At 39.0% G+C, this 16,613-nt stretch overlaps 1 protein-coding gene across 2 annotated transcripts in view; it reads left to right on the forward strand.

The window, feature by feature from the left end:
* The window catches only part of RET (ret proto-oncogene), a 128,835-nt gene that overhangs the window by 30,712 nt on the left and 81,510 nt on the right, over positions 1-16,613 (forward strand). Inside the window, exon 1 of one of the 2 annotated variants that reach the window (XM_073353251.1) lies at positions 3,525-3,618. The exons of the other annotated variant lie outside the window; for it this stretch is intronic. Within the exon in view, the coding sequence (XP_073209352.1) occupies positions 3,588-3,618 (31 nt within the window). The 5' untranslated portion in view covers positions 3,525-3,587. Of the gene's footprint in view, positions 1-3,524; positions 3,619-16,613 lie in introns of those variants that run through there. 2 annotated transcript variants of the gene reach the window in all.

Here is a 16,613-nt window from a genome sequence, read left to right on the forward strand (position 1 = left end):
TTACTAAAGTGAATTAGAATTACAATCTCTGGGTATTGGTTGTTCCAACCAGAAGGAAGTCCTTTCTTCTAGGATTTTTCTTCATCTGTGTGGGCAGATAAACCTACAGTTAGGAGACCTCTTGATTTTACTGCAAGGTCTCTGATGCTACAGGAATTGGTGTCAGACGTTATTGACTGGTAAAACATGAATATGATTAGCACATTAAAAACCTGTACTAAACTTTGGAAACTGCTTGTAAGTTCAGTGCGCCAAATCCTGAAGGCCCTGCTTAGGTAGAATTCATTTGTTACTCGGGAGTTTTGCCAGAGCCAAGACTGATGGTTTCTGGTCCTGTATTATTAAATATAAGAGGTTAAATTATGCTAAATTAATGTATTTGATTATTTAAGTGTTATATTGCGTGGGTGTTCACATGCAATAACTGATGGGTCAGATTCGTTAATAGATTTTCCTGTTTTTTTCCTCCTGGTTTATGTGATATGTAGGCCCATTAGGAGTAATTAGGGACAGGCCTGGAGCACGTTCCCCTCATGCTCCTCTCTCTGATGACGCCTCTGTGCACAAAAGAATCTGCGGTTTCTCTTTCTGAACGTTAATTTTGTTTTCATCAACTCTGCCAGCTCTGCTGCTTGAGCAGTTTATTTCTCCCAGAAGACCTGGGAACCATTTTTTTTCAGCCTTTTTTCTTTTTAAGTTTGTGGTGGAGAGCTAAGCTAATTGGCTGTACAAACTTTTTTGAGGCTCTCTTCACTATACCTTTACCGTGAAGGGTCAGAGTTGTGAGCTCCTATGGAAGCTTGTTTGGCAGAGTTCACATCTTACAGACTTTAGAAGTTGTTAGCAAAAGCTATCCTCCTCCCAGGAGTAGGAAGTCGACAAGAGATATATTAACAGATTTTAGAGAGCTTCCTTCTGTCTTTTTAAGAGTGGCCGTGGCTGTTCAAGCTAGACATTATGACAATTTAGTACAGTTTGTCCTAAGGTGGTTGCAGCACATTATGCATAATATTAATAATGGAAGTGATGGCAATCTATCTAGCTGTCTCCTGCAAAAATGTCATATCAGTTGTTTGTATGTGGATAACAACTTCTGATATTTGTGGTGGCCATTTGATAACATATGCATCGTTCTATTAGATGTTTTGGCGGATAAATACTACCATAATTATTTAAAGACTTGGAAGTCATAGTCACCAAGAACCTGATCCCCAAGCCCTGTGAATTCAATGGGTTTATTTCTATTAATGTCAGTAGGTTTTGGGGTCAGGGCCATAGAGATGCTTAGAAAACACTGACATGCATCAACTTTAGGAATCCAAGATTTCTTTCCTTTTTCACTCTGTCCCTGAAATTCTTTGTCATGAGGTTGAGGTGAAGGCGATGTGTGGATTCTCTGTACATTTAATAATTCTGAGCTCCTGAGACAAAACATGCTATTTACAAACATTACATTTTAAAAAAGCTGCCCCTGTGGAGTAGCTAAGTGTTATACAAGAATTTGTGGATAAACTAAGGCACGGAAAGGTTGCATTACTTAGTCAGGAGTTGAGAATTCAGTGACTGAGCTGGGAATAGATCTGGACTCCTAATCCCTCTATCTAACCAATAAATGTGTTTCCAAATATTGCTCTGGTGGTCTCAACCCTGACGCTTGCATAAATGCCTAAAATATACGTTTAATGTGTGTTAATTGTAATTTTTCAAACTTGTGTACTTTATTAAGTGCTAAGCGTGTGGTTTGTTTTTTGTTATTTTGGAAGTCAGAGGCTAGAAAGAAGGGATGGCATTTATATATAATCAGGGAGCTTCAAGCAGTAGGTGAGCTGTAAATGGTGAAGGTATTATGGGAGAAGAGACAATGAAGTGCGATATTAAAAAGTATAGGGAGTGAGTTACAGACTAGGCAGAGATGAGGTCAGTACAGCTGGATGACAAATTGATGGAAATCTTGAGATTAGATATTACAGAGCATTCTGTAATGGACAGGAAGCCAATGAAATTTCTGAGGTCAGATTTGTTTCCTAGTATGGATGAGGAAATAAACCATCCAAATTTGAACAAATTAAAGAACTGGACCATAGGGTCACTCCAAAGTAGGCTGGATACTTGAAATATCTAAAAGTTACTTTCTAGTGTACGTACACATTTGGTGACCTATTACTGCTGCAGTGCCTTACCACTTGGTCCTTCAAACACAACATAACTGGTATTGAGTAATGCTTGAAAAGCTAGCCATCAATTTCATACTTAGATCTCTCTAAAAGACTTTCTATAAGACACAAGAAGGATCTTAGAAAGATAGTCCAGTGGCACAGGCACTAGGCTGTGTCTTGTGAGACCTGGGTTCAGTTCCCTGCTCCGCTACAGATTTCCTGTATGAACTTAGACAAATTGCTTAGTCTTTCTGTGCGCCACTTCTCCACTCTAAAAATCAGGATGATAGCACTTACCTACCTCACTGGGGTGTCATGAGGATAAATATGTTAAAGACTGAGAGACAGGTACTACAGTAATGGGGGCCATGTAAGTACCTGAGATAAATAGATTCCAAACCTCACTTAACTATTTTTTTTTCAGTATTGAGATCATCAGGCTGTGCAATAGCTATCTTGTATAACCTCATGATCTTCTGTTCATTATTCAATGTGAACTTCATGTTTCAAATTAGATTGTAAACTCTTTGGGGAGGTGTAACTTAGACATCCTCTATATTTGTCTATAGAAATTTTTAGTGATCTAGTTTTGCATCTGCTGTACTTTGTTCTAAGTAAAAAAATGGAGAAAACCTTTATTTAAACAAAGGTTAAAAAGAGTCTTCAGCTTGTATAAATTGTCAGCTTTGCTCAACTCAATGGAGCTGTGACAATTTACACTAGGTGAGGATCTGGCCAAGAATATATAAGGGGATTTTGGGAAAATGACAGATGCCAGTGAAAAATGACTAAATGTGCCATGTGTTTTTTGTTTGTACAAAATATAGTATATAAATTCATAAATGTGTTCCTAAATAAATGTGACAAATCAAGATTGATCTTACTGTTCTCCTGCTATCAGAATTTAGGAGTGAGTCCCCAATCTACATGCAGATAATAGTAATGTCGGAAAGTCTGGAAGTAGGAAATGGGGTTGAACTGAAAACATCATATGATGGGGTTTCATGGGCACTTTGGTGCTGACACAGCCATATGTGTGTTATATCTGCATCTTAAGAAATTGATTACATGACCTCCACAATGCTTGTATGTATTGTAGGGCTACGGTATGTTTATAATTTCTTTGAGTTGTGTCTGTGTTCCTTGTGGAACAAGATATGAGAACAAGGTTGCTCTAATGATTTATTACACTGCAATGTGCAGCGAGACCAGCCTGAAGTCATAAGATTTGTTGTTCTTTCATAAGTTTTAAATCCATCTTTAAATAGTCTTTCTTTTGCAGGAGGAAATAACATATTGTAATCTTTCCATGTTGGATGCTTCCGTGGGAGTCTCAGCTTGTTTGTGAGCCTCAATGTTTGTCTTATTTCCAGCTCCTTGGCAATCTCTTTAATTCCCAGGTTTGTTAAAGTTGCGAAGCTAGACTGTTGTATGATCCAAAAGACCAAGATTCCCCCAGAAGGTACGTTTTTCAAGCAGTTGTCAGCAGTTCTAGCCCATGTTGTATTTCCCTAGCTATTGAAGCATTGTGTGTTAGATCAGTGGTGTGGAACAGTGATCAACGCGATGGACAATTTATTTGAATGCTTTCCTGACAGGAGATAGACTTTCTTAATTGCAATAAGTGCCGATAAAATCAGGAGCCCATTGGTATGCTCCCAGCCTGCATACATGTGAGTTTTTCCTGGGATGGTTTGATTTTCAAGATCTTCAGGTTGTTACAAGAACATTTATCGCTGCACCTGGCACTTTCTTGATAAAATCCAAGCAAACAACTCAGTTGAAGGATACTGTAATCTAAAGTATATCCTTAAAACAACAACAAAAAAGTCTTAACATCTGAGCTTTGCTGGAAATTTTTTTCTTCAATGAAAAGGCGTAGTAGTTACACTAATCTGGAAAACTGCCAAACATTGCATTTATATTCACTACAACCTTAATTCAGAAATCAAACTTAAAAGCTATTGGGAAAGGTTTAGCACTATTCATGCCATAATTTTCCCCAAGATATACAGGTTACAGTGGAGATGAAAATTTTCTTTCTTAAATGATAGAAAATTGCAGTTTTGAATTGTGTAGCAATTAACACTTTAGGTGCTCATTTGTTCATTTTGGTAGCTAACATGGATGGTTTGACAATATCTATAAGTACATATTTATCTGTCTGTATACACCTATAACTATCATTTCTTTGATACACATATCAAGATATAATCCTGGTAAGGCTGAATAGTGTAAATGTTTTAAGATTAACAAAGAATAGAATGATTTATTACTAAGTGGTGGAGGTGGCTGGTTGGTTTGTTATTCCAGTATCAAAGAACATGGTTTTAGTAGTATTTTCCCCATAAGAGGTTAGTTCAAGGAAGCAATTTCCCATATTTTCCAAAAATGTTGTCCAGGAAAGCAGACATTGGAACAAACTCTGTTAAAGTTATTGGAAAAAGCAAGGCTGTTCTCCTCCTGGAAAGAATAATGGCAAATTTCAGTGGGAGCTCTGTTTGGTTATTTGAAAAAAAAAATTCTAGTGGGAAGGTAACTTTAGTTATTCTCCCAAAGTGGTTATTTTAAATATTATCAGTAAGTTGATTGGAAGTTAACATTTTGGTTTTTAATTGAATATATATCAAATGCTGCAATACGTAGTATGAATAATTCACCTTACTGCACTACTCCCATGTTTCACGGGGTTTAGAGAATGACCGGGATGATGAATCTAACCCTTATTGTGTAATGTCTTAAAGCAATTTTTAAAATTACTTTTCACTATTCAATTGGAGATTTTGAATGTATCACTTGGTGTTTGTGTGTAACTTAATAGTGCTGCCTTTCTAACTGCCACATCTTGACTGAATGTTAAACTAATTTTAAATACACATCCCTTCATGTAAATGGTTGTGTGTGTTATTGAACTTGTTCGTGATAATGCCAATCTTTTTGTTAACCAGGTTTTTCTTTCTCATTGAGATTCAACAAAAAAAGAGTGTTGAACATCTTGTTGATTTTTATGATCAGTTCAGTTGGGGGAAGGTCTGAAGAGGTCATGTACAGATCCAAACTAGAATTAAAACTTGGTTTAGGCTAAGGATTGAAAGTTGGCTTTCAAGCTGAATTGGGCTAGAGCAGATTTTTATGACATCCTTCATCCTGAATGATGGAAATATAGTGAAATCAACTGTTCTGATGATCTGAATAGGAAATTGTTTCTTCTAGTTTTGATTTGATGCAGAACTAAAATGGCGAGTTTGAATATGGGAATCTGAAGCCTAGTCTCTTCTTTCTTCTTCTCTGCTCTCCTTCCTCCTCCCCCCTCCCAGGTTTGACCAGTCAGCATAACTTGTAGTTAACTTGAATGAATTTTTCATAACATATCTGCTAAAAAATACCTAAAGCACCTCTAGGATACAGCATCCTAGAGGAACAGATCTCTGGACTTTCTGAATGGTTGGTGCTGAGCTGATAATGGGGAAATCTTGGTACTTTATTTGTATTCACTTAGATCTAAAAGCTGCCGTAATACAAGTGGGATGAGCTGATGAGATAGAACTGTAGTAAACATATGTAGAAATGCAACATACATTTTAGTACATTTGCTGAACATTCATATATTTTAAGACCAGAAGGGACCATTGTGATTATCTACTCTGACCTTCTGCATAATGCAAGTCATAGGATTCCCCTTCACATCCAATAGCTGTGGTTGATTTAGAGTACAACTTCTAGAAAAACTTCCAATCTTGATTTAAAAATTTGCAGTGATGGAGAATCCACCACAACCCTTGGTAAATTGTTCTAATGCGTAATTACTCTCACTGGTGAAAATTTGCAGTTCATTTCTAGTCTGAATTTTTCTAGCTTCAGCTTCTTCTTTTACCTTTTTCAGCTAGATTGACAAACCCATATTAGCAAGTCTGTTACACATGTAGGTACTTACAGTCTGTTATCAAATCACCCCTTAACCTTCTCATTGAGATTGGAGAACAGCAGAGGCTTCTGTAGTGTTGCTGCCTGGATTAAGCATTGTTTCTCCTCTATGAATTACTTTTTTATGTACCCCAGCAACATAGATAGTGGTTTTGGTTTGTTTTGGATTAATTTTGTGCATTAGAAGAACTAGGCTGGGGGCTATAAATTAACCATCAGTGCTGTCTACATACATGCAGGTCACAACCTTCCAAATTTTTCTGTCATGAGAGAGAGAGAGAATTAATTACAGTCCTAATTGACTGTTTCTTTGGAAATAAGCAGGAAGGAACTGCTAGAAAGTAAAGTGATTAATCAGTTAGCAAATTACATAAATCAAATTTGTAAGAAAGTTAATCATCATAAACCTTCAGAAAACAGAAGCTATCACTTTTTACACAGGGCTTTTGCTGTGTGTCTTTTACCAGTATTCAAGGGAATGTTTAAAGATACACCAGTGACATGTTTTGTGCTTGACAGTCTGTCACTTCCTGCCTTTCCCCAGAGAATGCAAGATGTGGTAAAGTAATATGTCACGGGTGGCCAAACCACAGCTCATGAGCTGCATGTGACTCTTTTACAGTTAAAGTGTGGTTCTCGGAGCCTTCCCCACCACCCTATTCTCCGCGTACCAGACTGTTTAGGGGAGCTCAGGGCTTCTGTCCGGGGGGGGAGGGAGGGGGTGTCTCAGGTCTCGGGAGGCACCTGCTGGGGCTGACACCCTGAGACACACCCCGCCCAGGGATGAAAGTGAGGCGGTACAGGCCAGTACGGCGTACTGGTAAGAAGCTGGTACTGGCCTGTACGCAGCCCACATTAAAGCACTGCTGCTGCTGGGGGTGCAAAAGGGGCAACGATTTTAAAGCCGGGCCTCTGATGGGGAGGGGCAAAAGGGCAGCTGCCTTGGGACCAGAGCCCTGGGCCCTTTTAAATTGCTGCTGGAGTCCCGGGCGGCGGGGGCCAGGCAGCACGGATGGGCTGGCTGGGGAAGGCTGACCCCAAGCCCCGTCCCTTCTGCCGAAGCACCGCCCCTTCTGCGGACCAGAGCTGGCCCCTGGAATGGTAAGAATTTATTATTACTTTCACCCCTGCACCCTCCCCAACCCCACATGGCAGAAGCCCCTAGCCCTCCTTCTCCACTGCAGGGCTGAAGCACCAAGCCTGAGCAGGCACGACCCAGGTCTCAAACTTCTGAAGATTGTACTTTGTGGCTCAGAGGGTCAGTAAGTTTGGCCACCCCTGTAATATGTGCAGATATCAGAATTTATCTATAGAGCTCTTATTAGAAGGCACCAATTTAGTTTATCAGCATACATGGACAAATAACTCTATTTGCATAATAAATAATGTTTAAATGATAATATTGCTATTTATTTAATGACTGACAGCCAGGACATTTGTGCACTTTCACTTTGCCACCTGAAGCCTTTCAGTTGCTATTTCATGTAAAATACTTAGGTGCAGGCTTAACTTGGAGCATGGATGTTGATGGTACTACTTGTGTGCTTACATTTAAACTGTGTGTGTGTAAATGTGTGCGGGCTTGAGGTCTTAGCTACCATAAATAATTCTAGGAAATAATCCATTTTCATTCATTCATTCACTCTTGTCAGTTGATGACCAGCAGCCTCATACAGAAGGAAATATGAGGCTTTCTGCTTAACATGAGCCTTGGAAGGCTGTGAATGCTGATCCCATGACAATCCAAACCAAGCTCAGGAGATAGCGAAGCTGCATGGGATCTAGAGAGGAGAAAGATTTGATGCAAATTAACTTCCTGCCTTGCAGCAGCTCTGTAATGTTTAATTCTTGAGTGCCCTTCATGTCCTGATATGGGGACTCACTGGAGTCCTCCTATAGTGCTAGGCTTTCAACTGATTCCTTCATGCAGACTCTAGTGAAAGTGGAGGGAGAGCCTTCTAAACCCCTGTTTGGGGTTCCTTCTTTACCATTTCCTTGGATTTTAGGGGCTGTGTCTTGACACCTTGGACATGTCTGGCTGTTTGTTTGTTTTTTGGAAGAGCTGGGAGGTCTTGAAGTCTTCAGGCTCTGCCTTCTTTAAATATTTGCTCCTGGTCAACCGAATATGAAACAAGTAGAAAGCACAGCCTACTCTGGGATGTCCAAGGCTGGACTGACTTATCCCAAGTTCCCAGCTGCCATATACTTGTATAGCCATTGGGCCATGCAGGCAGATTCTATGAACTGGACCATGAGAAGGAGCCAGCCATAGCTGGCCTAATGCAGTATTCCACAGCTGGTAACAAGAGGCTGTTCCAACATCCAGAATTAAGTTTCCAAGGCTGTGTTTCTGAGGGTCAGAATCCACATCACTATTCCAACGGAGGAGGGTAAAACCTATGGCATGGGGTAGAATGTATTTGATACTGTTGTGACCTATGATACTGAAAGAGAGTAAGCCAAGAGGAAGCTGTGTTGGCAGATTCTGAACTTAATTTGAAATAACATTTGTGGACTACAGTAAATATACAAATTACAGCTCAAGCTAATGTAACTTTAACCTTTGACCCAAATCGCTCTCTGCATTTATTGGCAATCTGGGTTCTGTTCCCAACCGTGGATATGTTTCCAGAATAGCTAGTACACTCAGCACTCACTTATCCTATCTAACCTTCATTCATTCTTATGACGGTGTTACGCTTATAAGATAGCACCCATCACCTTCGTGTCTTGAGTGCTTCCAAGTGTTAAATAACCCAAATCCTAATAAGCAAGTAGCCCGTTTTTCCTTCCCTTTCCCCGAAGCAGTCAGGACTACTGTTTTTTTATTTTTTTAGTTCTCTCCTTCTTGCGTGCTCTTTGTTGCAGCTCGGGGAAAGCTAAGGTAATGTGGCTTTTGCCCTTCATTCTGAAGGCTGTAGGATGTGTGGTTGTCCTTTCCTCCTCCTCCTCCTCGTAATGCATTCCAAAGGTTATTTGAATATTCATATAACATGTCTTCACTATAAAGGAACAGTATGCATGTAATACAATCCAGTATATCGTGTCTGAGGCTGATATGAGGATGTTGATAGTAATGTGGCTTGTACAGTAAAGAAACATGAACCAGAGAAATGTTATCAGCCATTATCAACGTACTTGTAGTAAGAATTTACAGTATTCTCACTTTCGCTTTTAAATAACTCATTGAATGGCCGTCAGTAATTTCATTGTGAAGAAAGGTTGATGAAGTGCCTAGGGATTCAGACATTCTATGGGTCTGATCTGTCCCTGGACTTTGGAAAAGCATACTGGGGAGAGGCTGTCATTTTCATTTGGTACTTTTCTCTTCTACTTTGTAATTCTGCTGTTCCTCAATTGAACTTCCTGTGTTAGCACCAGCATGTAAATAAAATAAATACATTTGTGACCTTCTAGGAACTTCACAGTTGTCAGTGTGCTACAGCCTGGGACCACACACACTTTTATGGTAACTGTAGACAGAGAAATCATTCTTCTTTTCCAAAAGTCTAGATACCTACCACTTGAACTAGAGAAAACTCTCCTTTATCTGTTAGCAATATGGGGCAGATGACACAATTGAGTAGTTCTGTTCTGTCCATCGGAGAAGATTGATGCATATACACACTTTTTACTTAACAGACAGTAAATACCTTAGTATAATTTTGTTAGCAATTATTTTCTTTTGCCTGTAAATTGAACACTACACTTTTAAAAAAAAAACACATGAATTGATATCAAATTGAGATGCTTTTGCTTTTATTTCTTTTGCTCTCAGCAGGTTTCAATACCTTAATTTCCGATATACTGATGAGCACTTTGGTAAAAGACAGCGAATGTCTGTTTTGGAGTTGACCTTAATGTTTGAAGAAAAAAATCTTATTCAGCTCTTACAATAAAAAAAGGCTCAAAGTTATAATAACCCCATATTATATATACTTCTATCTAAAAAATCATTGAGAACCTCACAAATAGTTCCTGATCATATTAGAAATTAACATCTTGCAAAATATTTACAACACTAGAGCAGAGCCTGTACAAAATATGAAGTGTCCTTTAAAGAGTGTGGTTAGGATTGGAAAATTTCAGCGTGAAATGTTGTCCAGACTGCTGGATGTAGTCTCACGTACACATGCGTGCATGATAGAATATATAAATATAAGGCCATCCATACTGGGTCAGATCAATGGTCTATCTAGGGGTTCTCAACCTTTTTCTTTTTGAGCCCGCCCCCTCCTCCCCCCACCTAACACGCTATAAAAACTCCACTGTCTACCTGTGCTACAATAACTGTTTTTCTGCATATAAAAGTCAGGGCCAGCATTAGTGGGTAGCAAGCAGGGCAATTGCCCATGGCTCCATACCTCCAAGGGCCCTGCAAAGCTAAGTTGCTCAAGCTTCAGCCCCATACGGTGGGGCTCGGAGCCCCGGGCTTCAGCCCCATACGGTGGGGCTTTCTGCCCTGACGCCCAGCAAGTCTAATGCTGGCTCTGCTTGGTGGACCCCCTGAAACCTGTGCACGGCCCCCCAAGGGGCCCTGGACCCCTGGTTAAGAACCACTGATCTAGTCCAGTATCCTGTCTCCCGGCAGTGGCTGGCAACCAATGCTTCAGAGGGAATGAACAGAACAGGACAATCTGTCGTCCGGTCCCAATTTCTGGCAGTCAGAGGTTTAGGGACACCTGGACATGTGGTTGCATCCCTGACCATCTTGATTAATAGTCATTGATGGACCTATCCTCCATGAACTTATCTCATTCTCTTTTGAACCCAGTTATAGTTTTGGCCTTCACATCACCTGGCTGAAAGTTCCACAGGTTGACTGTATTCATGTAAAGAAGTGCTTCCTTTTTGTTTCTTTTAAACCTGCTGCCTATTAATTTCATTGGGTGATCCCTGGTTCTTGTGTTGTGTGAAGGGGTTAATAACACTTTCTTATTCATTTTCTCCATACCAGTCATGCTTTTATAGACCTCTGTCATATCCTCCTTTAGTCACCTCCTTTCTAAGCTGAACAGTCCCAGTCTTTTGAATCTCTCTTCATATGGAAGTTGTTCCATACCCCTAATTATTTTTGTTGACTTTCTCTGTCCTTTTCTAATATATCTCTTCTGAGATGGGGCATCCAGAACTGCATGCAGTATTCAAGGTGTGGGTATATCATGGATTGATATAATGTCATTATGATATTTTCTATCTTATTATCTATCCCTTTCCTAATGGATTGTTAGCTTTTCTGACTGCCATTGCAGTCTGAGCAGATGTTTTCAGAGAACTATCCACAATGACTCCAAGATCTTTCTTGAGTGGTAACAGTTAATTTAGACCCATCATTTTATATGTCTAGTTGGGATTATGTTTTCCAATGTGCATTACTTTGCATTTATCAACACTGAATTTTATCTGCCATTTTGTTGCCTAATCACCAAGTTTTGTGAGATCCATTTGTAATTCTTAGCAGTCAGCTTTGGACTTAATGCAAAATTATTCAAAGTAGTTATCTGAAAACTTTGCCACCTCACTGTTTACCCTTTCTCCCAGATCATTATGAATATGTTGAACTGTGCAAGTCCCAGTACAGATCCCTGGGGGACCCTGCTATTTACCTCTCTCCAGTGTGAAGACTGACCATTTATTCCTACCCTTTGTTTTCTATCTTTTAACCAGTTACTGATTCATAAGAGGACCTTCCCTCTTATCCCATGACTTCTCACTACTTTTAAGAGCCTTTGGTGAGGGACCTCGTCAAAGGTTTTCTGAAAGTCCAAGTACATTATATCCACTGGATTACTGTTGTCCACATTTGTTTGACACTCCCTTCCTTCCTCCCCCCAGAATTCTAATAGATTCGTGAAGCATGATTTCCCTTCAAAAGCCTCGTTGATCTTGCAGAAAATCATGTTCATCTGTATATCTGAAAATTCTGTTCTTTACTATAGTTTCAATCAATTTGCCTGGTACTGAAGTTAGGTTTACCGGCCTGTAATTACCAGGATTGCCTCTGGAGTCTTTTTTTAAAAAATCAGTGTTACATTAGCTATCCCCCAGTCATCTGGAGCAGAGGTTGATTTAAATAAGTTACATACCTCAATTAGTAGTTCTGCAATGTCATATTTGAGTTCCTTTAGATCTCCTGGGTGAATATCACCAGGTCCTGGTGTCTTATTACTGTTTAATTGATCAGTTTGTTCCAAAACCACCTCTACTGATGTCTTCATCTGGAACAGTTCCTCAGATTTGTCACTTAAAAAGAATTGGTCAGGTGTGGAAAACTCTCCTCTGCAGTGAAGACCAATGCAAAGAATTTATTTGGCTTCTCCACAGCAGCCTTGTCTTCCTTGAGCGCTCCTTTAGCACCTCAATTGTCCAGTGGCCCCACTGATTGTTTGGCAGGCTTCCTGCTTCTGAGCTACATAAAAAAAAATTGCTGTTAGTTTTTTGTGTCTTTTTTTAGTTACTCTTCAAATTCTTTTCTGGCCTGCCTAATTATACTTTTACTTTTGACTTGCCAGAGTTTATGCTCTTTTCTCTTTTCCTCAGTAGGATTTGACCTCCAATTTTTAAAATATTTGTTTCTAACCACCTCTTTTACTCTGTTTAGCTCTGGTGGCATTTTTTTGGTCCTCTTAGTGGGTTTTTTATTTTTTTTGAGCTTCTGCTCTGGTGTTTTTAAAAAGTTTCATGCAGCTTGCAGGCATTTCACTCTCGTGACTGTTGCTTTTAATTTCCATTTAATTAGCCTCCTCATTGTTGTCTAGTTCCCCTTTTTGAAGTTAAATACTAGTGGAGTGGCTTTCTTGTTGTTTTATCACCTACAAGGATGTTAAATTTAATTACATTATGGTTGCTATTACTGAGTGGTTCAGCTATATTTGCATCTTGAACCAAACCCTGTGTGCCACTTAGGACTAAATCAAAAATTACCTCTCCCCTGGTAGGGTTACAGGACTAGCTGCACCAAGAAGCAGTCATTAGTGGTGTCTAGAAATTTAATTTCTGAATCCCATCCTGAGGTGTCATGCTCCCAGTCAATATGGGGATAGTTGAAATCCCCCATCGTTATTGGGTTTTCTGCTTTTTTATAGCTTCTCTGATCTACTGACCGTTTCACAGTCACAGTCACCATCCTGGTCAGATGGTTGGTAGTATATTTCTACTACTATGCTCTTTTTATTCAGCCATGGAATTTCTATCCATAGAGATTCTATGGTTCCATTTGCTTCATTTAAGATTTTACTACATTTGACTCTTCTTTCTTTCACATACAATGCTTCCTCCCTCCCAGTGCAATCTACTCTGTATTACCATGCCTCAATGATTATCATCATTCCACCAAATTTCTGTGATATCTATCATATCAATATCCCCATTTAATACCAGACCCTGAAGTTCACCAATCTTAGTATTTAGTCTGCTTGCATTTATATAAAAGCACTTATAAAAATTTTCAATATTTAGTTGTCTGTCTTCATGAGATGTAATTGAATGGATCTCTTTTTCGTTTGACTGTTTCTCTTCAATTCCTAACTGTACTTTATCACTATCATCTTCTCTTTACTGGGATATAAGTATCCCCTTTAATAAATCCTCCCCGTCTGTCCGAACCGTGTGCTCTTCTGTACCTGTCGGCTTTCTCCCAGCCCTTGGCTTAAAAACTCCTCTACGACTTTTTAAATTTGACATGCCAGCAATCGGATTCTGTTTTGGTTTAGATGGAGCCCATCACTTCCTGTATAGGCTCCCCCTTTCCTAAAAAGTTCCCCAATTCCTAATAAACCTAAATTCCTCCTCCCAACATCACTATCTCATCCATGCATTGAGACCCTGCATTTTTGCCTATCTAACTGGCCCTGCGCATGGAACTGGAACCATTTCAGAGAATGCAACCATGGAGGTCCTGGACTTTAAACTCTGACCTAGCAGCCTAAATTTGGCCTTCAGGACCTTTCTCCTTTTCCCTAAGTCGTTGGTACCTACATGTACCACAACCACTGCCCCCAGCTTTGTACATAAGCCTCTTTAGATGTCTTGAGCCATCTACAGTCTTGACACTCAGCAGGCAATTCACCATCCAGTTCTCTCAGTTATCACAAACTCAAATATCTCTTTCTAATTAGCAAATCCCCCATGACTATAATCTTTCTTCCTAATAACAGGGGTCCCCTCCCCTGGAAGAGTATTCTCAGTGTGAGAGGATACCATGACATCATCTGGAACTTGGGTCCCAACTGTTGGATTTTTTTCCCCCTGTTCCAGCTTGACATTCCCTTTCCCCTTTGATCCTCATCAGTAGCACAGCAGCTGTCAGACTGGGGATTGGGACCGTGCTGCTGTGTCCCAGGAAATCTCATCTGTGTACCTCCCTATCTTCCTTAGCTCCTTCAGTTCAGCCACCATCATCTCAAGAGCCTGTACTCTGTTTCTGAGAGTCATGACCTTTTTGCACGTCTGACACTTTCCCAGAAGGCAGGGAACTGGATAGGCCCTACTCTGATGCTGGACTTCTGTCTGCACTATTTTTACCCTTGTGTTTGTGGGTTTTGTTTTGTTTTGAGGGGGGTGTTTATTGGCTTAAGTGTAGAGAATGTTTGTTCGGTGAATATGACTGTCATACACCATTTCTAAACACCACTGTTTTATATATTATATTTATGTGTTACGGGTGTATATTTAGAAAATCCATACTAATATCTACACATACACAATAGTGTATTATATCATGTATTTTTATATTTGTGTTTATATATATAAAAATACAAACTTTGTCACACATTGTAATGTATTAACACTTGCATTAAATATTTCTTAATTGTATCTAACAAAGATTACAGATCAAAATCTGTTTGTTTATATTCCTAGTGTATTTCTTTGGGTAGAAATTCCTAGATAAATTAATGTTCTCGAACAACTGTTTGCACTTATGAATGTGCATACATGACATTTAAGTATAGTAATGTAAATTGTTTCAAACTGAATTTCAGTACTAGAAATATTAATTTTTAGTCTTGCCCTTTGTTTCTTAGTATATCAGGCATGGTGCTGGGTATTTGATCATCTATAAAGCAGTTGACAGTATTATTTATCAACTGTGAAGTGTAAATTAATTGTTGTAGTTAGAAAACATTGTGTCCTACACATTTTAAAAGATTTTAGCTATTCTCCAACTCCCTTTAAATGAAACCTGACCACAGCTTCAGGCACCAGTTTAATAAATCTTTGTTTCTTGTAATCAGGCAATATTGAATACGCCGTCTTTAAAATATGGGTGGTAGGAATTTCATTTATATAGATGTATTTGTGCCTATATGTACTAAATCTATAACTTTATGAAAGAAATGCAATGTTTAACCTATTCAGCATGATGCTAAATCTTTGGTAGATGGGTGATTACATATAGTGGAACATTTCTAGTGAGGTCACTTTTCTTTCCAGGGTAACATTTGTTGAATGAAAGGCAAAATCTAGAAAATAATATTGATTTTAAAATTTGCTGTGCAGCAGCTGTTCTATACCTGGTTTTAATATTGTTAAAATATCCCAGAATCAAATACACAGCCTGGTGGTGCAAACCCGGAAAGGATTTTGGTTTTACCATGCTACTGTATTTACAATCAGAGATATCAGCCTATTTGATAAAAGCCACGTTTGAAATATCTGTGATGAATAGGAAACTTTTCCAGGCAAGTGCCCTCTGCTTCTGGCATTTAAGATGGCATTTGAAAAATAAAAGGCTGAAATTTTAAGTGTTCACTAATCTTGTCAACCTTGGAAAAATATCTCAAAAATAAGACCCTAAAAGTTGAGATCAAAGGATCAAAAATGCTGAACACTCGAGGTGTTTACAGTTACAAAGGTAACCCACATTTGAAAATGTTGGTATTAATCATGTTTTGATAATTAATAAGTAATCATTTGTCAATCCATAGCCAATTAATTGATGATTGACCATTAATAGAAATGTTAAAGGCGATTATATGTTTAGTGAGAGGGATTCTCTCAAGTCTGGATAAGTTTAATAATAAACCTCGGTTAAGTCAGTTTGATTTTATTTGCTGATTATCAGTTAGTAAAGACAGCACATACATAGAGAGGCCTACAGTTACCAACAGCTGTGGAAGATCTTCCCTGCAGTTCTCTGACAGTCTGTGTCCAGCCTGCAGATGATCTCATTTCCTTGTGATCTTTTAGTGTAATTGTACCCTTTGTTGTTCTCCTTGTTTATCATTCTAACCCTTAACTATTTCCTCCTTTTTTGCACTTTTCCTTATCTCTAGGTTATTTCCTGACAAATTTTGCGGTTAATGTGATAAAATAACTGTAACAGCCGTCTTCATGTTTTGCAGTTAAGATTGCAAAAAAATTCTGTAACAGAACTTTAAAAAAAATATGCTGAAGGTTCAGGTGTCTTGGTAGCAGAGCATCATGGGAGTCTTGCTTCCAGGCAAGCCTTAAAATCTTTCTTGACACTATATTAAGTGTCTCCAAGGCGATTTAAAGATGTAGCACAGATCCAAAAGCCCATTGAAATCAATG

The sequence above is a fragment of the Lepidochelys kempii genome, chromosome 7 (genome assembly GCF_965140265.1).
Source record: "Lepidochelys kempii isolate rLepKem1 chromosome 7, rLepKem1.hap2, whole genome shotgun sequence".
In the NCBI taxonomy this organism is placed as follows: domain Eukaryota; kingdom Metazoa; phylum Chordata; order Testudines; family Cheloniidae; genus Lepidochelys; species Lepidochelys kempii.